Below are 23,013 nucleotides of genomic sequence, written 5' to 3' on the forward strand. Positions count from 1 at the left end.
TGAACTTTGTGTTGTTCAACGTAAGATAACGAGCCAGAGTTCGTCTGAGGACCAGAGGGAGGGCAGTGGGGTTTGGGGAGGGTGGAGTACGTGGGGGGGCTAGGCTCCATTCACCAACCGTAGCAGTTGTTGTGCAGAGATGATGGAAGTGGAAATAACGTGCAGTTTTTATGAGATTGTGTGATTCATTTGAGGCATGAAGTAAAGTTGTTCAAGATGAGAAGGAGCAAAAGAATGAGGGAAAAGGGGGGGGCTTGTTAAAATGGTGGATATCACAATGGGTTGTGATGTGCTTTCTCAGTTATCAGTTATTAAAACTTAAACCTAAATACAGCAGCAATGTGCAGCAGAAACATAAGTTAAAGTCAAGTTGAGAGCAGCACTGGGAAAGGTCTTGGTTATAACTCAGTTTTTGTTAAAAATACCACCAATGACTTTGTGTGTGTGTGGGACTGCGGCATGTAGAAAGATTGACTCCACCCAAATAAACGATTTAGACCCCCCCCCCCCCTCTCTATCCCCTCCTCTGCCCCAGTGCTCCTCCCTCCAAACCCCCCCCCCCCCCGCCTCGGAGGTCCACCACACCCTCGGGCCCTCCTTCAGCTCATCTCATCTCAGAAGGGGAGAGCAGGAGAACTGGCATCCCTAAAGGAGGAGGTGCATAGGGAGGAGAAGCTGAGCCAGAGAGAGAGAGGTTTGTTCCTGTGAGTGTGTGTCTGTGTCCTCCTGTGCTCCTACTACAGCACGTTAATCGAGGAGCCTGCCAGCCCTGGAGCTCATAGATCCATTAAAGCCAGCAGAAGAGCCATCGTCATTCAGGTGGTGTTGACACTCCATCGTGGTGGACTGCTATTCGCTGACACGTAGAAGACCTGCATGTAGCAACAGCTCATTCTAGAGGAAAAAAAAAATTCTGAAAATAATTTTTTGTCCTCCAGACATATATCTTCTTTTTTTCCCCCTAACACTGCAGACGGCTAGAGGAGACTTTGGAAGGCGTTTGAAGAACACTTTCCTGGATCCAAAGTCACCCGGTAAATATACTTTTTAATTAGACTTTAATTCTGTTGTACGCACTTTTCCTCCACGTAATTTGTTACCACTCAAAAGCTGTTAGAGAAAGTTTAGAGCGACACGTGACCTGAAGTTAGAGAGAGCCTTAAGTCTTGATTGTAAGTTTTTTTGCAAACTCCTCGTCATCAAAATGGCATTGCTTCAATTTGATCAATTATAAATATTTGGATCATGCTCAAACCCTGAATCACTCCTTCTCGTATGTTAACGTTCTTTCTGAAACAGCCTTGACTTGCTGTTGCAATTGTGGTTCACAAAACCCACAAGACATTTTCCACTTTACTTGAAGTTGAAAAGCGGCTTCCATGGAGCTTATGTGATTCAACTCTTATAAAGACTTTCAACTCTTCCTTGCTCCCTCTCTCCTAACTCCTAACAGTTTCCGAGTTGCTAAAAGTTTCCACAGTAGATAATGACGTAGGTGTTTACACCAGTTATCTCCGTGCTTGCTAGAAGTATTAATTTCTGTATTAAACGTCTCTCAACCGTCTCTCAACCGTCTTGTGACTCTGTTCTGTTGCCCTCACTCCTCAGGGCAGAGTTCAATTTCTAAGAATCAAACAGTAAAATAACTACGTACGAGAAGATGCCTTGAACTTCGGCTCACGCCTTTAAAAAAAACAAAAGGAAACATCTAGGATGGGCCAGGGAATCTTTACCTCTGCGTTTGATATCTGATCCACGGCTGTTCTTAACTAGCGCCTGTCATGAGGTGGAATCTTGCCTGTGCATGCATGCTCCACATCTTCCCAGCAGCAGCTCATTGTGTGAGCCATCGACACAATGGTGCACCTAATTCATTTGGTAATGGGCTGAGGAAGCCTGTGGGGGCAAAAAAAAAAATGAATGCCTCACTCATTTCAATGTGAGGAAATGAGCAGGGGCCTGTGCAAATGTGTTCACTGGGCTGGGCTGGGCAAGCATGGTTTCCACAGCCAACTACAGGTTCCAGTTTTTTCCAGATGCGCACTAACAAAGCTCGGCACTCTGCTGGTCTCGCCAGCCCTTCCTGGTTCCACGTCCGTAGGAAAAGTTGTGTTAGTGGTGGGAGCCCTCTCCGTGTACAGTTCCCTTTCTGCGGGACCAACCTCGTCCATCCACTGCCCCCTGCTTCTGTTATGTTCCCGTCAGTGGCGTTTGAGGTGTGCTCTAGTCAAGGCTTGTGAGAAGAGGGGGTGTGCCCGTTTTAAAAAGGGGTCAGCCGCGTGAACTCTAGACCTCACAGTCATCATCACCCATTGAAGTGGGTGACGTTGCAAGCAGCATTCTAATAAACACAGGAAGCACCCCAAGGCACTCCAAGGTCCCAGCACAGGAAACATACGTAGGTACAGCGACACAGAGGGGGCATAGGAAAAACACACACACACACACACACACACACACACACACACACACACACACACACACACACACACACACACACACACACAGGCGTAGATTACTTCACATGTTCCCTTCAAACTTTCCTCCAGTCAGAAGGCGACATGTCACGCTGGGGACGGAAGAATGTGAAGAAGACGCCGGAGGTGATCCGCACGGTGACAGAGGGCCTCAAGTCGCTGTACCGCAAGAAGCTGCTGCCCCTGGAGCAGTACTACGGCTTCCACGACTTCCACTCCCCCAGTCTGGAGGAGGCCGACTTTGACAACAAGCCCATGGTGCTGGTGGTGGGCCAGTACTCCACAGGGAAGACCACCTTCATCAAGTAAGGGAGAATCGGGTCTCAATGGGTCCTCTGGTCCAGTCGAGTTCTGGGCAGTTTTCAAGCCCATTTAGGTTTTTTAAGCCAATTGCCACATGGTGAAATACATACGGTATGTTAAAGTCCATGCTTTGTACCAGTTACCTTACCAGTGACATTACCATGTATAATGGGGGTTAGTGACGTGGCCATAGACACACCAGATGTGACATCTACATCAGCTCAATAATAAAAAAAAAACATCCCAATACAATTCAATTGACTTGACATTTACAGTAAAGGTCGCAAATCGTCCACCAAATGAAATAACACGAGCCATCAATGAAACCCAAGTGGGCGCGACACACTGCTCTGAGGGGCTACCTAACAGGGGGTGTGGTGTCGGGGCATGGTCAGGTACCTCCTGGAGCAGGACATCCCCGGGAGCAGGGTGGGTCCGGAGCCCACCACCGACTGCTTCACGGCCATCATGCACGGGGAGGTGGAGGGCGTGATCCCCGGCAATGCCCTCATCGTGGACCCCAACAAGCCCTTCCGCAAGCTCAACCCATTTGGCAACACCTTCCTCAACAGGTGAGTGGGGGGGGCGCGTGTGCCTGTCTACACTTGGAAACAATACAGAGTGAGATGTTATGATGATTGAGATTTGAAAAAGGAATTTAAAGCCACAGAGAATATACATGAATACATGTCTGCATACACAATCAGGGGAGTAGAAATGTAGATCCATAAATAGATGTTCAAATGATCCCCAGTTGAGGAAGACATGGCCGGCATACATCAGTCAGTGAAACAATACATCATTGTAGGGTAGGTCAGAGTTGAAGGAAGATCCCCCTTTGACCTTCACACCTACGTAATGGATCACTCGTAGGAAACATCTTAGGGGCCTGCTGCACAAAATGGAAGCCAGGCAGAGTTGGAAAGATAACAGCGAAAGAAAAAAAATAATGTGCGAGTTCTCACTCGGTGGAATTTCGAGTCCTTGTGCCAGATTTTGGCGCAGGGAGGCACTCTCCTTATTTGTGGAATAAACGGGGAGCCGGGGGAGATATCACCCCAGAGGGGTGCGGAAAGCTCTCGTCCTCGAGCGGGGCGGGGGGGGAGCCGCGATGTTCGGAGAGGTTCAGAGACGGGGTCAGGGAGCTCTGACACGTCCCGGGGGGAACACACAAACAAATGAGGTCACATACTGCCACTCGGGAATCTGGAGCACAAGCTGAACGCTGAGGAACGTTCCCTTCCAGCGCTTTGGCATGCGTTTCTTTTTTCTTCTCTTGTGGGTACATTTTTCCATTGATGTGAGTTTGGAGCAGAGAACCATGAGATGCGGTCCGTAACCAAGGCCAAAAGTTTGTTGTTGGCAACCCCACCGTGCGAGGAACAGACATGGCAGGTCAGTGAGAAACAAGGGGTTTCCAGTGAAGAGCAAGAGGAAGAGAAGATCTGACGCTGAAGTTTCCAGGGGAGTCCCGCTCCTCTTCTTCAGGGTGTGCTGGCCACCATGTGTTGTGTCTCTCCTTTTCCCTCCGACTTCCTGTCCAGGGAACCGCCAGCTCATTAGAGTCGTAAGCCACAGGAAGTGCGGCTGTTGTTGTAAGACACAACATCGTAAGGGGCCCGTATTGTTTAATCCTGGCGCTGGCAGATATTTTCCTTCAGGAAGCCCAAAGCATCGAGAGGCCAGCTCTGAACACAATGGACTAGAGGGGAGTGGGAAGGCCGTTTTCCAGCCTGCTTCTTAGATCATGCCCCTACGGCTAAGGCCACGATAACATCACCATATTTCACACGGCTCACATTCTTTCCGTCTATATTTGTAATAGATTGCGGTAGATAAGGCAAAGCTATCCCCAGTGACCGCAGGTGGACGGTACCTCCCAAGTGAGCTTGCGTGCAACGTTGTTAGGGCTAAGCGTGTTTATGTGAGACACCAGTGTGTTTATTGCGTGTAGCAGTGTTACATGTGCGTGTAGCAGGGCAATATGTGTTTACGTGAGATGTGTGTGTGTGTGTGTGTGTGTGTGTGTGTGTGTGTGTGTGTGTGTGTGTGTGTGTGTGTGTGTGTGTGTGTGTGTGTGTGTGTGTGTGTGTGTGTGTGTGTGTGTGTCTTGCTGCGCGCTTCTCCAGGTTCCAGTGTGCCCAGATTCCTAACCAGGTGCTGGAGAGCATCAGCATCATCGACACCCCGGGTATCCTGTCGGGGGCCAAGCAGAGAGTGAGCCGAGGTGAGAGGAGCACTAAAGGTGAGGAGAGGGGGGAGAGAGAGAAAGACACCCGGCGATCTGAGAGTCACCACCACCACCGCCGCGCCCTGCTGTGAACCATCGCCCTCTCGTCTCACCCGGCTAACCCATGGACCTAACGCACTCCGTACCATTAACGCCCGGTTGGGGGGAAACGGCCTCCAGTGGTTATGTACCTCTAAAGCTGCTCATTGGTTGATTATTATCATCATCATCATCATCATCATCATCATCACATTCCCCGTCATCTTTATATAATATTTTCATTTTCATTCCCTTTCAATCATTGTGTATTGCTCAAGACCCTCTGGATGACTCAATATAATCTAATAATAATGTTGATACAGTATTCACATTTAAAGTCGCAGTGGTTAAGATTGAGTCCAAGTCAGTAGGGGGAACATTTTCAGAATTAAAAAATAAATAAATAAGAGTGTTCTGGCCGCTCTGAGCCTGTGCAACTGTGTTATGCTGACTAGCATAGCTCGGATGGCTGAGTGACATGAGTGGGAGAGGTTTGGGAGTGTCGATATCACTATTCTTGTAAACAAAGGGAGAGGTACGGGCCTGCCAGCCTTTTTTAATTTTTAGAAGTTATCAGTTATAGGATGTGAGTATAATAATACCATAATTTAAATCACTATGGCTCCGCATCAACCACAGATATGCCCACGTCATTTTAAGGTAGGAGCTTGCGGGAAAATGTTACACAATGCACCATTAATAATATCACTTTTAAAAGTCTAAGATTGCTATGTCTGACGTAAACAGCAATCTTGACAACATGAGCAATGTCCTGTGACTCAGAGGTATCTGTGTCTTGTTTGACAATGATGATGATGATGATGTTACCAGGAAAGGGAGAAAAAACAAGAAAAAAAAGTTCTGAGCCGCTGGATACGTGGTGTGAAACGTGTCTTTCTCCCTGTTCTCCTTCCACACGGGTCAAATGTCTTCCTATGTGTTTTTTCCAATTACGACCCTGTGTTCCCTGCACGCTTTACACACGACCATCCCGTTTAAAAAAAAAACCCCGTCTCCCCTCCCGTCTCCGGCCCAGGCTACGACTTCCCGGCCGTGCTGCGCTGGTTCGCCGAGCGCGTGGACCGCATTATCCTCCTGTTCGACGCCCACAAGCTGGAGATCTCCGACGAGTTCTCCGAGGCTATCGGCGCCCTGAAGGGCAACGAGGACAAGTTGCGCGTGGTCCTGAACAAGGCCGACATGGTGGACACCCAGCAGCTGATGCGTGTGTACGGCGCGCTCATGTGGTCCCTGGGCAAGGTGTTCAACACGCCGGAGGTGCTGCGCGTCTACATCGGCTCATTCTGGGCCGAGCCGCTCCTGGTGGCCGACAACCGCAAGCTGTTTGAGCTGGAGGAGGAGGACCTGTTCGCCGACATCCAGAACCTGCCCCGCAACTCCGCCCTGCGAAAGCTCAACGACCTGGTCAAGAGGGCACGTCTGGTCCGGGTGAGGAGAGCAGGGAGCTGGGGGGGGTTGTGTGTGTGTGTGTGTGTGTGTGTGTGTGTTTGGATGATGGCTGGTTTGAGCAGCCTCAACTGGCCTGAGTCAGACTGATTGGGCTCTGGGGTTGGGTGAGGCTGCACACCTGTTGTGCACAGGTTAAACCAGCCGTCGTCCACACACACTCCTGAAGGGGTCTTGGTATAAAATAGGAGGCGATTCTTGGTGTTGGAGCAGTGGTTTATGATTGTAATGGATCGGGGCCCGAGGAGTTCCAAACCTCTGAGGGTCCATTGCGGTCTCAGAACTGCCTGATCCTGCTCATGCATGTTCAGATGCTCAAGGAGCTCTGCAGAGCTCTTTTTTAAAGTCGTTATTGCCCTTCTAAACAATTTTTATAAAAGATATTTGTTTTTACAAGGCCTAATGCTGTCTTGGGCTCCTGACTTTCCCTTTATAAGCTTGTTAATGCTGTTTAAAGCAGTAAAGGCTCCTCAACGCTCCTTTCAAACAGTTTAGCTCCTTAACACTCGTTCTAAAGCTCCTCCGCGCTCCTGTCCCCTCCCAGGTCCACGCCCACATCATCAGCCACCTGAAGCAGGAGATGCCGTCCGTGTTCAGGAAGGACAACAAGAAGAAGACCCTCATCTACCAGCTGCCTGTCATCTTCTCCAAGATCCAGCTGCAGCACCACATCTCCCCCGGAGACTTCCCAGACTGTGCCAAGATGCAGGTTAGTTTGTTTTTGTATTTACTATTCGTATAGTAGATACTGTTCTCCAAAACGACTGATATTACATTCAGACGCATGTCCGTAAGGAGCGAAGGGGTTGAGGGCAGCTGGGCCCACTCAATTGGGTTTGTTTAGCCCTTCATCACAGTGAGTCTCAAAGGGCTTCCCATGCCATGTTGATGTGGCCTGTGAAGCCCCTCACCAGTGAGCCATCCTGCCGCTGTTCTTCTGGAAACATCTGGTTCTCAGGCCTGATTCAGTGCAAATATGTGCAGCAGCCGTCGCTTTTGTTTTTGCTTCATCTTGGCACGGAAAGAGGGTTATCTTGATTTATGCATGTACAGGATTCTCATGATAACCCGTGAAAACGAGTATGAATTTATAAAATGTTATTGTAATGTTAGAGTAATGCTATGTTGTTGATGACTTCATAGCATGTACGATATAATATTGCTATTTCCTAATATATTATTGCTAGTATATCGCTCATATAGTACGGCTCTTACAGTATCTCTATTATATTAAGATATTACTTTAGCTATCCCAGAGGAGGAAATGAGCATGATATTAGTATTTTTAGTATCTCTTGTATAGTATCCCTAACATGTTATCACCAGTATGCATGACTATACCACAACACGGCATAGCATTGTATAGGTCAGTATTATATAGCTTAGTGTTGTATAGCAGTATTGTTTAGCAGTATCTTTTAGCTCAGTATTGTGTAGCTCAGTATTGTATAGCAGTATTGAATAGCAGTATGGTTGAGCTCAGTATTGTTTAGCTCAGTGTTGTATAGCAGTATTGATTAGCTCAGTTTTGTGTAGCTCAGTATTGTATAGCACAGTGTTGTGTAGCTCAGTATTGTATAGCACAGTGTTGTATAGCAGTATTGTATAGCTCAGTGTTGTATAGCAGTATTGTTTAGCTCAGTATTGTTTAGCTCAGTATTGTTTAGCTCAGTGTTGTATAGCAGTATTGTATAGCTCAGAGTTGTATAGCTCAGTATTGTATAGCTCAGAGTTGTATAGCTCAGTATTGTATAGCTCAGTATTGTATAGCTCAGAGTTGTATAGCTCAGTATTGTATAGCTCAGTGTTGTATAGCTCAGTGTTGTATAGCAGTAATGTATAGCTCAGTGTTGTATAGCAGTATTGTTTAGCTCAGTGTCATTCTGATGTGGGCCCCGCCCCCCAACAGGAGCAACTGCTGGTGCACGACTTCACCAAGTTCAAGACGATGAAGCCCAACCTGATGGCGGCGCTGGACGAGCTGCTGTCGTCCGACATCGCCACGCTGATGCCCCTGCTGCGGCAGGAGGAGCTGGAGAACGGCGAGCAGATGGGGGTGCAGGGAGGCGCCTTCCTGGGCACCCGGGCCGGGCCCTTCATGGAGGGGGACCCCTTCGGCGTGCTGGAGAACGGAGGGGAGAGCCACGGCGACGGGGGGGAGGAGGAGGAGGACTGGGTGGTCACCAAGGACAAGGCCAAGTACGACGAGATCTTCTACAACCTGGCGCCCAACGAGGGCAAGCTGAGCGGCACCAAGGCCAAGGACTGGATGGTGAGCACCCGGCTGCCCAACTCGGTGCTGGGCCGCATCTGGAAGCTGTCGGACGTGGACCGCGACGGCATGCTGGATGACGAGGAGTTTGCCCTGGCCAGTCACCTGATCGAGGTGAAGCTGGAGGGCCACGGCCTGCCCCCGGAGCTGCCCAGTCGCCTGGTGCCCCCGTCCAAGCGCAGGCAGAAAGGGTCGGACGCCTAAGGGTCGGACCAATTCCTGGAGGCCAGAGGGACCCTTCTCATACAGATGGCCCATAGCTCCCTACCCCTTCCCCCTCTCCCCCCCGCCACTCCCCACCCCCCCCCACCCCGCTCCAAGAACCCAACCCAGCTGGATCAAATAGCTGCGCCGGGTGGAATCCGTTACTTTGAAGGGATTCACTGATTTGGTACTTTGACTTGGACACAAGTTCAACGCCAAGGTCACCAAAGAGGTAGGCTATAGCTCTAGCGATAGCGCCCGGGCTAAAGCTAGTGGCTCTGACGTGTTTGAAGAGATTCTTTCCTAAAATGTCGACACGGGTTGGTTCAGTTGTTCCTTTTTTTTTTTTTTCTTAGATCGCTTTTGATGTTTTGATGTGCTTTACAAAAAAAAGGTTTCAATGATACAATTATTTGCTGAGAAAAAAAGCCTTGAGCCCTTTCCAAGAAAATAGTATTCAAGTATTTTATATTTGAAATATTTGCACGGATGGAGAATGAGGCCTTTGAGTATTAAAACGCTTTGGAGTTCAGCATTACTGCCTCCTTGAGACCAGAGTATCTATGTGTTTTATCTGATTAGAAATATCCTATAGTCCTAAATGCTTTGGCAACAATGTTCAATGTATGTAAATGTACTGTATAAACAAGAAAACATCGCTTTATGATGTATAAACCAATATTTTGGATTATCTGATGTAGCCTACTTAAGGCATGTTTAGCTACAGATGCAATCGTTATCTAATAACCAAATACATTCAAGGCATATTTGAATGCTTCACCTGCCTTCTGACTTTATCTACACCACCATATTGTGCATCTATTTTGCTGTTCTTTGTAATATTTGTGTTTGTTAGTTTTTATGAAGAGGACAATACTTCTCTGTTGTGTAAATGAATGTCACATGCTCACATGGTGCAATTTCCAACAAAACAGCCCTATTGATATCTTACTAACTACTGTACAACTGTTGCCAACTGGTATAACCAAATAAACTGTATTGACTGTGTGCAGGTCTACGTGTCTTTTTTTTAGTAGGCCCAATCTAAAGAATGAACAAGACACTTTGAATACATAGCTATGGATCCGCAAGGAATCCTTATCCTTTTTGGACATTCTTAGGTCTCGATTCAGTCTCGGTAAAGTAGGGAAATGTAACCGAATGCGCCTACTTCTCCTTTCTCCGTGTTTTTCTTCAGTGTAATGGTCAGTTGGTTCCACAGTGACAGATCCGATAAACACTGACTCACACCGGGCCCCTGCCAAATCCCCATACCAACTTTTTCCGTGGCTCGACCCCTCTCTTCTCCAACTCTCTCACACTCACATAACGTCAACTTCACACGCAGAGTACACTTTCCACTTATGCTTTAGATGTGTCTCACCCTTTACCCAGCCGTTTGGGATCCTGAAATAGCTATTGTTTTAGGATATGTACAAAATACAACAGGGATCCACATGCGCATTTGCGTAGTAGTTTATCTTAAAGTGCGTTCATGCGCGTGGTACTTAGGAGCGCTTTTAACCCAGTGCGCGGTTTATGGACAGTAGGATTTCTATTCCGTTCCTCTGTAGAAACCCAAACGCGAGGCAGAGGCAGCTGGCCCCTCCTCTTTTCTTCCTCCCTGCTCACTAGAGTTTACAGAGTGACTCACATGCGAGGAATGCGGTGGGCTGGCCGGAGTTATTAATACCTCTTTTCCTAGGGTCTGCTAAGTTTCCTTGCGCTCATGCGCGGGATCGACACACTGTACCTTTATTGCAGACTAGAACATCCCCCTATTTGGTGTGTGTTGCTGCTGGACCGCACCATCAACCAGGAAAAGTTAACCCCAGGCGCTCCTGTAGGGCTAATTCAGAAAAACAAGACAATCAGGGAGAAAGTGAAAATCTTTAGGGTAGAACGTTGTGACGAACAGAATAAGGCCGGTTGTGATCTCTTTTTCTTCAATCTTGTAAAATGAGCTTCATATTCCTAGCTTCGTCATATCGAATGCGTTTTTGGTCTTGCAAAAAAATATATCGGTCCCCAGAATGTCATGGCAATATCACGATTGCTATTATGCACTTAACCACACTGAGTCATGTGCCAATTTGATATACAGCTGTTGCACGAAACAGATGAACAGTCTGTGGCCTACAAGGCTGTGTTACTGTGTTACGGAGAGCCGAGGAGGCAGCGGAATGACTGAAAATGTATTAATCACCAAACAATGTTGCCCACTCAACCATACAAACAGGGGTCTCCACATACGTCACAGTGTTATTGCGTGGGGAAGTCCTCGCAGGCGCCAGCGGGTTTGGTTTGTGGTCTGAAGTGAAGGGGAAAACTTCACTCCATACTTCACTTCAAATTCAAAGAATGCTGGCGAGGGGCGACCTCTAGTGGGGAGAGGACGTTTGCACCTTGCGTCGATGCAGTGCACTGTAGTTGGTCTAACTTCCAACATTACGTCAAGATCAGTGGTTCCTGCCGTTTGATTCCCTTGACCCCACTTTTATGTCCAGTTATTTGGGCCCCAACAACACTGAAGCCTTTTAAATGATGTCTTTAATCGAGAATGTATTCAATACAGCTTATAAGTCACTCCCATATGGGCTTATATGCATGTGTCCCCAAAGATGAGAAACAGTCCTGTTTATTGAAGTTATAAAAGGTCAAAACTATTAACCTAAATATAAATAATGTGAAACATATAGATCATGGGTTTCCTCCTTCAACATTAGGTTTAAATAAAGTTACATGGAGCCACATCTATTAAGCAAATTCCTTCAAAGCCATTCATAATTAGAAAGTTTATTTCTGGATTCAAGACAGTATAAAAGTATAGCAAATTACAATCGTTCAAAATATGTGTCTGACGTTTTAACCAAGAAATAATACTATTTTGGCTTTCAAAAGTCAGGAGATTTTTTTATTACAAATAATTCAAACAAGTTTATTTTATTATCAACGAACATCACTGTATACCCAGACACACCAGCACACATCACATATGAAACAGTGTAAATATCTGCCATGCCGAAGCCCCCTGTGTGAACTGCTTGACCAATACATTTCTTCCCTTTATACTACACTCTTCCTAGCGTGCAGTAAAACTCCTGAAAAGTAATGCAGCCTTTTCACTCCATCGACGGGGCCACTCCAGCCATTCACAAAAGCCCGAGAAACCTGCCTCAGAAGCTGAAGTGGTTCTTGATGTCCTTGATCTGCTTCATCATGGTGGAGATCTGCTCCCCGTGCTCCCGCAGCACCCCCTGCACGCACTTCTTCTGGTGGGCGTTGAGCGAGACCCCGCCCCGGGCCAGCACCGCCGGCCCCCCTCCCTCCGCCCTGTCCACCTGCTTCTTCTGGTACTCCCTCTTCATGGCCACCTGCCGGATGCCGTTGTCCAGGTGCTTTAGCTGTTCCTCCACCCCCTGCAGCTCCTTCCTCATGTCCTTCTCGCTGTCTGACAGTACGGGTAGCTGGCTGCGCAGGCCGCCCAGCAGGCGCTTGACACGCCGCGCGATGGCATCCTGCCGGTACTTGGCGTCCTCGTACTTGTCGGCCAGCCGCTCCGCCGCCTCCCGCAGGCTCCTCCGCTCCTGGCGGCAGGCGGCCAGCTCCTCCACCTGCGTGCCGCGCTGCGTGGCCAGGAGGCGCACGCGGCGCTGCAACTCCTCGCACGCCGTGTCCTGCTTGAGGATGTACTCCTCACGGAACACCTGCGTGGCACGGCTCAGCAGCTGCAGCCACTCCGGGGGCGGGGCGGCGGCGGTGGCCCCCCCCTCGCTGTCGCCCGACCGCAGCACCAGGGGGTTGGCCGAGCCGCGCGCCAGGATGTTGCGCACGTGGCGCTCGAACGAGTCGTCGGGCGGACCGCGCGAGGGGGAGCCCCCCAACGTGGGCCCGGGCCGCGGCCCCGAGCAGAGGAGCGGCGGGGACGGGGGCCGCACCGAGCTGAGCAGGGGCAGCAGGATGCACTCGTAGGCGCTGGTGACGCAGACCATGGTGGCGCCCAGCGACAGGTCCGAGGTCACCAGGAAGCCGCGCACCGGCGCTGAAAGGCTGGTGGCGAGGGGCCGCGTGCACAGGATGTGCTCCACGATGCAGCGCTTCTCAGCCGCCAGCTCCTGCAGGCTGTTGCGGTCCTCTTGATCGGAGGAGCCCAGGAACTGGTACAGCTTGTTGAACCAAGTGAGCCCCACGCTGTGCACCCCGGCCTCGTGGGTGCAGTGGTAGCGGTGCTGACACAGTGGGTCCCGGTGCAGCCGGATGGGGCAGGTGAAGTCCGACTCCTGGGGTTCCTCGTCGTCGCCGGTGGCCAGCTTCAGGGTGAGCTCCAGCTCCACGCACTCAAACACGTAGAGGGACGGCACGGAGTCCGAGCCCCGCATCCACCTCTCCCCCACACCCCCCTCGTCCTCCTCCTCTTCAGACTCCAGCACCACGCAGTGGTACAGCATCCCCGTCTCCGTGGCAATCACCAGGATGTTGGGCACGCAGGGCAAGCACAGGATGGCGCACGCATCGTAGCCGTAGTTGTCCTCCGCCGCGGGGTACATGGGCAGGGGTCCCGCGGGCTTGCTGAGGCTCAGCACGCCCATCTGGTTGCTGGTGTAGCTCAGGTACGTCTCGCCGTTCTCATAGAGGATATACAGCGGGTAGACCAGCAGGTCTCTGGACGCCTGGCCCGGCAGCTGCCGAGATATGCACGACACTGGCCCGAAGTCGAACGCCACGGCGATCTCGCCCAGGGACGCTGCGTAGGACAACACACGAGAGTGGACGTTGCTGTCTTCCTCTGACTGCGAGACGGGTAGTACCTTGGCTGGGTTCTGGGGTGACTTGAGCCCGTAGAAGCGGATGGTGTTGTCGGAGGTGAGCAGCACTAGGTTTGGCTCCTCCGTCTCGCTGGGATACCATGTCGCCTGCCGTAGAGTGACCGAGGCAGAGCTGGTGAAGAAGCGCTCCGCCACCGGGATGGTCTTGCAGTTGATGTCGCTCCGTCCGCCTTCGAACTCGGACCGTTTCCCCCAGCGTTGTGGGAGCTCGAGCACCGAGACCCCCCGCTGTCCGATCAAAGCGACGTGATGCTGCGTGGGACTGAGCAGTACCTGGCACACTTCAAAACGAGGCGGGTTGATGCACAGCAGAGTTTGGAACTTCCCGCTTCCACAGCTCTCGTCGGAGTTCAGCTGTCTCAAGTTGGTGGTGAAAAACACGCGGTCAACGTCGTTCCAAACAAACAGGTCACAGTCCAGACAAAAGGTGAGGTTTTTAGCCGCTCTTTTGACATTCGCTTTAGGTTCGGAGTCGAGGATCTCACGTAATTTGCTGAATATGTTATGATTTGGCAGCTCGTGTAGCCAACGCTCTCCTCCAAAGGCCGCCATCTTGTTCCGCTTTCTAAAAACGAGTCACGCTGCGCATGCGTGCTACGAGTCGGGTTATTTATTTAATATTTATTTAAATAAACAGCATACAGATAGCCAATCGCTTAGTGTAACAACCTATTATATATTATTTACAAATTATATTAATAAAACATACAATTCTAAAATAATACTTACAAAAACATTAAGAAAGTAGAGACAAACCAAAAACGCTATTATGGAAGGCTATTGCTGATGCAAATATTTTGAAAACTTTATAGTACATTGATTTAAAATAAGCTTTAAAGTACAGCATACTTTCAAATTTCAAAATGCATAATTACATTTTAACACCAAGTTCGAAGCAACCTTACCAGTGGATTCAGTATCCATGGTAGCCAACATTGCGACGCACTTATCTCTTTTACGACACATGCCGTATTATGTCGGCCGGTGTCGTACATTCTGCAGACTCACCATGGCGCTGAAAGAGACTGCGGGACTGTACGAGACGCTGAGAGCAGAGTGGAATAAGAAAAATCCCAGTTTAAACAAATGCGGGGAGCTTTTGACAAAACTTAAGGTAACATCACAACCGCCTGTGTGCTTTACGTGATTATCTCGAACAGCTCATCTGTTATTTTCATCTGGCCAATTTAGCCATGGTGGCTAATGTTAGCATGCTAAGAAGAACACAAAGTCATTGTAATGTATGGTTAGCTCACGTAATATCGTCATTTTACATCAAGTCAACAGACGTGATATTAACCATGTGTATATTAACCTTGGTTAAACATAATTTCACTACCAAATAGACATTTATATAATCCCAAACCTTGTAATTTAGTTAATGTTGACGTTAGCCAATGCTACTGTCCTCAACGTCATCTATAGATGTGTATATGGATTTTATGTATTGACACATTTTTATACTTTTTTTTTTGTGCTTCTCAAACAAATGCATTATCATTAACTATAACGTATGCTTCCTTGACTTGTCCTTACTTTCGCGGAACGGAATGCTTCTTTATTGATTGTGATAAATTGTAAACGTGCCGTAATGCCACCAAGCTTTGTGGCATTACGGCACATTCATACATACAGCCTTGCAGCTGTTTTCTTTAAAACATGCCTTTTTCTATTTGTTTACAGATTTCTCTATTAGAATTAAACTTTTTGCCCACGACGGGGGTTAAGCTCACAAAACAGCAGCTTATTCTTGCCCGTGAGTATCACATAACAGCCTTTAATCCAGATGTTTCCACAGACAACCAGCATAAACCTTATATTTACCCTTAATTTCTATGTGCTCCTTATTCTAGGTGATGTACTGGAAATCGGTGCTCTGTGGAGTATCCTCAAGAAGGATATCCCTTCCTTCGAGAGATACATGGCCCAACTAAAATGCTACTACTTTGACTACAAGTAATAAAGCCATTTACATTAACATATAATAATGAATTGCCTTTTCATAAAGCGCTTCACATTGTGAATGTGTTTGTAAACAATGCTGTTGTCCACTGTATTGCCCTTGCAACCAGTGCTTTCTTATGACCCCTCTCTGTCCCACTGTTTCTACCCACTTTCAGGGATGAACTGCCCGAGGCAGCGTACATGCACCAGCTCCTGGGCCTCAACCTGCTCTTCCTGCTGTCTCAGAACCGAGTGTCAGAGTTCCACACAGAGCTGGAGAGGCTAAGTGCCAAGGACATCCAGACTAACGTGTACATCAGGCACCCTGTTTCCTTGGAGCAGGTACCTCACTTACATTTACATGCTTTTATCCAAAGTGACTTACAAGTGAGGCCGAGAACAATTAAAGCGTGCAATCAAAATTGGGGTAACTACAAAAAAACTAGTGTGGCACAACCTGGTTTTACAACAAACAAAGAAATTACTTGACCGAGTGCATTATTTAATTAATACACAGGATCAGATGTTATAATCCCTTGTGCCAAAATCCAAGGAAAACACATATTCAGGAACCCCTGCCCAAACTAACCTTACAAGCACACTGGCCACTAAGCTACCATCCAATGGTGAAAAACACAAGACAAATGGCCCATTTAACAGCAGTATGCAGCATTTCATTGGGGTTATCAAGTGGGCACCCTCTTTCACCAATGTTTCATTAAGTTAGGCCCACAACACCTCCTGAGGGCTTAACAATGAAACCAGGGTCCTGGAGTCACCCCCCTCTATGCTGCCACCACATTGCCACATTTAATGCATCCAATAGGAACCAGAAATATAGTTTGGAACAACAATTCATACTGGGGAGTAATGGCATAAAATATAATCTATTCTCATGTTCTTGTCCAGTACCTGATGGAAGGAAGCTACAACAAGGTGTTCCTTGCCAAAGGTAACATTCCTGCCGAGAGCTACACCTTCTTCATAGATATTCTACTGGACACTATCCGGTGAGTACTGAATCTTGCAGGCAAAAAGTGCAGTATTTGTCTCTTATATGCAATGAATGTCACATTTGAAGCAGTTGAAGACACACAATTGAGACCTCCACCCCCCACCCCCCCCCCCCCCCCCCCCCCCCTCGCTCCTTGTTTTGAAGGGATGAGATTGCTGGGTGCATAGAGAAGGCCTACGAGCAGATTCAGTTTGCTGAAGCCACCCGCGTGCTGTTCTTCAGCTCCCCAAAGAAGATGACAGAATATGCCAAGAAGGTTGGTATTAGTTCTCATCAGGGAAGGGTGTTGTTCTCCCTGACCAGCTCAATCCACGGTGGGAGGGTAATTTGCCCACGATGTTACCCGCTTTATTATTCTACACTGCCCTCATTGGGATTTGAACCCAGAACGTTTCGGCTGGGAATCAAACACCCTTAGCAATACACTATTCTGCCACCCATACACTGGACAAGAGGCTAGCAAATTCTAATGTCTGCGTTTTACCTAGTCTGTCCTGTGTCTATGTCTGTGTGTTTGACCTGGGATATGTCTGGGTCTAATCATGTCTGTGTTTGACCTGGCCTGTGTCTGATGTCTGCTTGTTTGACCTGGCCTGTGTCTGATGTCTAATGTCTGCTTATTTGTTTGGCGGCGCAGCGCGGCTGGACCCAGAGTGCCGACGGCTACTACTCCTTCAGCACCCAGCAGCAGCGGACAGAGGAGGTCACCATTCCGTCCACGGAGCTGGCGCAGCAGGTCATTGAGTATGCACGGCAGCTGGAGATGATTGTGTAATCATCCATCCCTGGCCACCTAACCCCCCTCCCCCTCCCCTCCTCCAATGCCTACACACACACTCACAACTACAACTCACCTATGGCAGGTTTGCCTGGACATCAGCCGCCACCTGCGTTTTCTCTTGGAGTTCGAATATGTTTTTGTACCTACTGGAACAGTTACCTGTTGACTTCATCCAATGTTTTTTTTTTTTTTTTCCTTTTGTTGTTTGCCCCTTCGTTTCATTATTTTTTTTTATAAAATCGTCAAACTCGAAGTGAGCGCCTTTGGTTTTGACCTCTTGATACCCCCACACACACACAGACATTACAAATTAAAAAAATATATTATTTGACTTTGCCTTTTTCAAGTGTCATTGAAAGTCATTAGTAAAGCGCAAGCTTTTTACTTACAGAAAATAAACCATTTTTTTGTATACAAAGTCCCCCCCCCCCCCCCCCACCCCTTCTCTCGGCTTGGTAGTGCTTACAGATCTGTATGGCTCTTGCTTTGTAGCCTAGCAACAGACCGAAAAATGGCCATTGAAGTTTGAGAGCCTTTTCTAAATGGTAATTATGTTCTCCCCCTAACCTAGTTATAACATGATCGAAGAGGAAATGCAAAAATTTGTGTGAAATACTTCAAAAATAAAAATAATGTTTTGGAACAATTTCTGTATTTGTTGTTCTTTGGACGACCTGGCTTTAATAAGTGTCTAATGGAGGGCACCAAAACTACAATATACTACAATATACTAAAATACAGGACTTAAATAGCATGTCAATAATGAGAATCTGGATGTGAATTTTGTTCCCTTACCGGCTAGAATCGCATCCTCCATGACACTTCCTCAGTGCTGCGCAGGCTGCCATCGTCACATGATGACCCAAGGCGGTTCTCATAGGTAGTTCCTGCTCAAGCACAATGATCTGTTTTTCTTAAAGACGCCTAGAAATTAAGATTTTTGCATGGGTCATTACAACAGACTAAAGTTTAACAAGAAATACTCTTATTTCCTTTTTTTTTTAAATAATCACATCTCGACCACCAAAGAACAAATTTCATGGTGGAAATATTTAATGAACATCTTTGATCTTTTTTTATCAATGTCAATTCCTAAAAATGCTGATGTTGTATATGACAAAAGTAAGAATGAGCTGAAATCCCTTACAGACTTAGTAAACAGAAGACTTGAAGTAGGCTCAGTGCTCTAACACACACTTAGGCCCAGTCCCATTTCTCTCCCATTAACAAGAACACTTGCTTTGAGTGCCCTTAGCTGCAAGTCAGCTACCGAGCTGGCTAGCGTTCAAGGGTTGTTTTTAAGGGAAAATAGGCACTCCCCCTTGCTCCCTTAAGTATTGGGACACCCTACCCCTTCGTGGGAATGGGCAAAATCTAGGGTTAGGGCTCAAATCTAGGGGAGGGGGGAGAATTGGTAAAGGCCTTAGTGTTAAGCCAGGTTCAGCACTTGATCAGGTCCTAAACATCAAACCAAAAAGCTGTGGATCTCCTGCTCACCACTTGGAGTCGTCGCTGCTCTGTCCACGGAGTCCGTTGCCTCTTGTCGTTGAATGCAGGCACTGTCTTTGTCCCATTACCTCCTGTGAGGCCGCGGAGAATACAGGCGCTGCAACACTGTAGGGGCCAAAAGAGAGCTTCCACTGTTTGTTTTGTTTAGGTACTTTAGCCATTGTGTTCAGTTTAGGATGTAGGCCTACTGAAGCCAAGGTTTTCAGTTCAGGAGATACTGTAGCCAAGGTGTTTAGTTTAGGAGGTACTGTAGCCAAGGATTTTGGTAGTTTTTGACAGACAAGGTGTTGCACTCTGTACTTAGTTCCGGAGTGGTGTTTCTCAGCGTCCTGCTTGGAATGGTTGTGTCTTTGGGAGATGTTGCACCTGAGTTCGATCTAGACTTCCAACTCAAAGATTCGCCTCTCTGCGACCGAACGTCTGTACCTGGTTGAATGATCCGCTCTCTGCTCTGAGGGTGTGGAACCCCTGAGGAGCTTGTGATGGCAGCTTTGACTCCGATGCTGTGGTCTGACGGAGACGAGGTGAGTGGTGGTGAGGGATGCGCTGGTTGTTGGTCGATGCTGACTGTGGACCAGGGCCTTCTCATAGGTCGATGGGACTGACTGCAGCTTGAGGAATTGGTCGAGGTGTTGGAAACCAGTGACGCGACCCCTCTGTGTTGAACCAATGATTCGAAAAAAAAATGGAAAAAAATCCATGTCCCTGTTTCAACGGTTGAATCCAAATCAGCCTTCTTCATATAACAGCTCAGTGTCTCTGAAAAATGTATGCAGATTTTTAACACTGACACGATGACACAAAATTATAATTTAATTACATAATGATAATAACATGGGATACCATTACCATTAATGTTATGATGTCCCCTCTGCGTTCTTTTACCTTACATTTCAATTTCTTTGAATGGTGTTTTGATTAGGCTGAATGATTCAGCATTTACTTTTATCAATCATAAAGTAATATTGGTCAAAATAAAAGTAGCTCTAAATTTCCTTGTAAAGGCCATTTATGAGTAAATAATTAAATATCAGATTAAATAATAATTTAATAACATGCTTATAATTAAATTGGTTTAATTTATATAGGCTGCATTTATTTTGAATCTTTGATTTTTGAATCTTTGTTATTTAGAGAGGATTATGCATAGGCCTACAGCATAGGCTACCCGTCCGATCGATCAAATTCACACATGGGATAGCGTTAATGATTGCTAATATAAATATTACCTGGTATGCATTCACTTGATTTGAGTTTTGCGTGGGGTCTTTCAGACAAATAGACACATGCAGGTCACTGATTATGTTTGTTTACGGAACTTTTAAAATACAGAAAATAATAAAAAGCTTTGGGATCGTGGAACGCGGGAGGCTCTTTCGCGTCCAGAGAATAGATGCATAACTGGGTAAAGAACGTATGTATTTCATTATCTCATGTTCGTTGACGGATTTAACTTACTTAACCAGTAACGCATTTTGGCTGCTCCAGACATCCTCCCGCAAAACTCGGGCTCGTCCGGGATTTGAACCCGGGACCTCTCGCACCCTAAGCGAGAATCATACCCCTAGACCAACGAGCCAACTGCGTTACGCTCCGGCCTAATTTATCTTCAACTCACGCAAAATACTTATATTGGAGCCTATTACTGAGAAGGTCTCTGGATTGTGTTGTATTTTATATTGAATATATTGAAGCATACAGGATATTTAAAAAAAAACTATAGTTTTTTAGGCAAAGCAATTTAGAACAAATATAGCGAACGACCCCAACTTCTAAACGTACTTGTCATTTGACGTTCTGACCATGCACGGTTACACGAATCAACAGGCCGACTGAACGTTGTTTAAAGAAACGCGTTTGGCCCTAGCAATCACACACGCACGTGCGGTCGCTCCTTCCGCCTCACGTCACTCTCCTTGGTGCTGAAAGTTTGTCGCGTGCCTCTACTGTGCACCATAAAGGACAAACTGTAAATACATCGCTTTAATCGCTTTTAAATAATACTAATAAATTTAAATCCAAGTCATTACCTCAGGGTAACGCTTTTAAATAATAAAAATGAAATAAAAACTAAATCATTACCTCAGGGTTTGCTTCCATAAGATTCTTCAAATATCTATAGGAATATTGTATATAGGGTTATATATATATATATGTATGAAAGTTAAAAATATATAAAAATAATACATAAAAATAAAAAATAAAACACGGAGGTATCCAGATATCGACTTGGTTGATGCTTGTATGTACACCCTTGAAATCCACATGCAATTACACTAACTACCGTTGGTGTCCACCAATGCAAAGCCTACTGCTGGCTGGCTGCTTGAGCTCCAGCAGCAGTTGGAAGGGCAGGCGCCAGGTAGAGTGAGGAGGGGAATAGGGAGGGAGTGATTTGGAGAGAGAGCCAGATAGAGCGAGAGAGAGCGAGAGAAAGAGAGAGCGAGTGAGCGCGAGAGAGAGCGAGAGAGCAAGAGAGAGTGAGAGAGAGCGAGAGAGAGAGCGAGCGAGAGAGAGAGGGAGGGAGGGAGGGAGGGAGGATGCTAGCGCTGCTGCCAGCGGAAAATGGCTGCTGCAACAACCTCAAGCCTGTCCTGATACACCGAGACGACATCCAGGTGGAGAGATAGGGGGAAAGAGATGCTAAAATGAGCGCAGAGAGTCCGCGAGAGAGAGAATGAGAGTGCGCGTGTGAGTATAAAAGCAGCGGAGACAGGGGGGGGGGGGGGGTGGGGGGGGGGGAGGTGGTGGTGGTGGTGGTGGTGGTGGGGGGGGTGGGGGGGGCTGCAAGCTGGACGCGGGGGCTGCGAGCGGCGGGCGACAGCCAGCCATGGAGGGCGAGTAAGTCCGTATTCATTTTCCTTTTCAACATTGTGTGTGTTCAGGCAGCCGGGCTCGGCACGAGACGGGCTGCCTGGACCACCGATGTCTCTCTCTGTCACACACACACACACACACACACACACACGCACACACGCTCGCGCGCGCGCACGCACGCACGCACGCACGCACGCACGCACGCACACACACACACACACACACACACACACACACACACACACACACACACACACACACACACACACACACACACACACACACACAGGGATTCAGCATGATGGCTTTGTGTACCGCTATTACCACTACAATTGGCAAGGAGGGCTTAGTGGGAATAAACAGCATTAGGTAGTGTTGGATCAACAGTATACACCCCGGCTCCAGTATGGGATAAAGATGTGAAGTCACCTGTGCTTTGTGCTGTAAAGCGACTGGGAACACGATTCTGAATCGTGTTGTATGCAAAAATGACTCCAGAATGTGTGTTCCGTGTTAACGCGTGGTAGACAGATGATAACAATAGTCACGAAGTGCTGTGGAGTTCTTTACCCTTTCAATAAATCACTCAACGTGTAAATGTAAGGAGGAAAAAGATCGCGAAATGTGTCGAGTTTTAGCCAACATCGCGTCATTCAGGACATGGCTACAATGAGACGAAGGGAGGGACGAGGCGTTGGGATTTTTATCAACGTGTCTCGGGTTTCATTATGATTTTTAAAGCCAAACTTTATGAATGAAATGTGATTTTTCTCGCTCTCGCCCTCATCCTCACCCCTCCTCTCCTCCTTCTCGTCCTCGTCGCCCCCTCCCCCACCTCCTCTCGTTTCCTCTCCATCCTCGCACCCACTCGTTCATCCTTTCTCACGCCATTGTATTTTCTCCTCCTATAAAACATGACATAGCCCGTTGTTTCGAATCTAGCCCCGTTCGCATCAATTCCATTCATAAAAAAACACAACACAACACACCAGGGCGTGTTAATGGGGGGCGGAGAGGCGATACAACGTCTGGGAAATAATTGCAACAATTAAAACGCAACGTGATGTACAAAAAAAATACACACACACATACACATACGCAAACACAAACACAAACACATACACAAACA

At 47.5% G+C, this 23,013-nt stretch overlaps 3 protein-coding genes and 1 non-coding gene across 7 annotated transcripts; 2 read left to right on the forward strand and 2 right to left on the reverse strand.

The window, feature by feature from the left end:
• Positions 1 to 620: 620 nt before the first annotated feature.
• ehd2b (EH-domain containing 2b) lies at positions 621 to 10,000 on the forward strand. Of its 4 annotated transcripts, none has more exons than XM_084466917.1 (8): positions 621 to 694; positions 974 to 1,034; positions 2,550 to 2,782; positions 3,176 to 3,352; positions 4,910 to 5,025; positions 6,086 to 6,498; positions 7,061 to 7,225; positions 8,426 to 10,000. In XM_084466917.1, the coding sequence occupies exons 3-8, from the start codon at positions 2,562 to 2,564 to the stop codon at positions 8,990 to 8,992; spliced, it is 1,659 nt and encodes a 552-aa protein (XP_084323043.1). In that variant the 5' UTR covers positions 621 to 694; positions 974 to 1,034; positions 2,550 to 2,561; the 3' UTR covers positions 8,993 to 10,000. The 4 variants fall into 4 exon arrangements, with proteins under 4 accessions (XP_084323043.1, XP_084323042.1, XP_084323045.1 ...); XM_084466916.1 differs by having other exon boundaries at positions 640 to 819; XM_084466919.1 differs by having other exon boundaries at positions 640 to 819; positions 4,910 to 5,007.
• Positions 10,001 to 11,620: 1,620 nt separating this feature from the next.
• On the reverse strand, positions 11,621 to 14,370 carry nup88 (nucleoporin 88; the record flags this gene model as incomplete). Its single annotated transcript, XM_084466825.1, has 1 exon — positions 11,621 to 14,370. The coding sequence occupies one exon, from the start codon at positions 14,368 to 14,370 to the stop codon at positions 12,169 to 12,171; it is 2,202 nt and encodes a 733-aa protein (XP_084322951.1). The 3' UTR covers positions 11,621 to 12,168.
• A 430-nt stretch (positions 14,371 to 14,800) lies between these two features.
• psmd8 (proteasome 26S subunit, non-ATPase 8) lies at positions 14,801 to 18,206 on the forward strand. The gene is made up of 7 exons (XM_084466686.1): positions 14,801 to 14,932; positions 15,502 to 15,574; positions 15,672 to 15,774; positions 15,939 to 16,104; positions 16,672 to 16,772; positions 16,922 to 17,033; positions 17,415 to 18,206. The coding sequence occupies exons 1-7, from the start codon at positions 14,828 to 14,830 to the stop codon at positions 17,550 to 17,552; spliced, it is 798 nt and encodes a 265-aa protein (XP_084322812.1). The 5' UTR covers positions 14,801 to 14,827; the 3' UTR covers positions 17,553 to 18,206.
• Positions 18,207 to 20,574: 2,368 nt separating this feature from the next.
• On the reverse strand, positions 20,575 to 20,646 carry AC3HAE_012570 (transfer RNA proline (anticodon AGG)). The gene has a single exon. It is a non-coding gene; the product is annotated as a tRNA-Pro (tRNA).
• Between the last annotated feature and the right edge of the window lie 2,367 nt (positions 20,647 to 23,013).

The sequence above is a fragment of the Micromesistius poutassou genome (assembly GCF_964030765.1).
Source record: "Micromesistius poutassou genome assembly, chromosome: 4".
Classification (NCBI taxonomy): domain Eukaryota; kingdom Metazoa; phylum Chordata; class Actinopteri; order Gadiformes; family Gadidae; genus Micromesistius; species Micromesistius poutassou.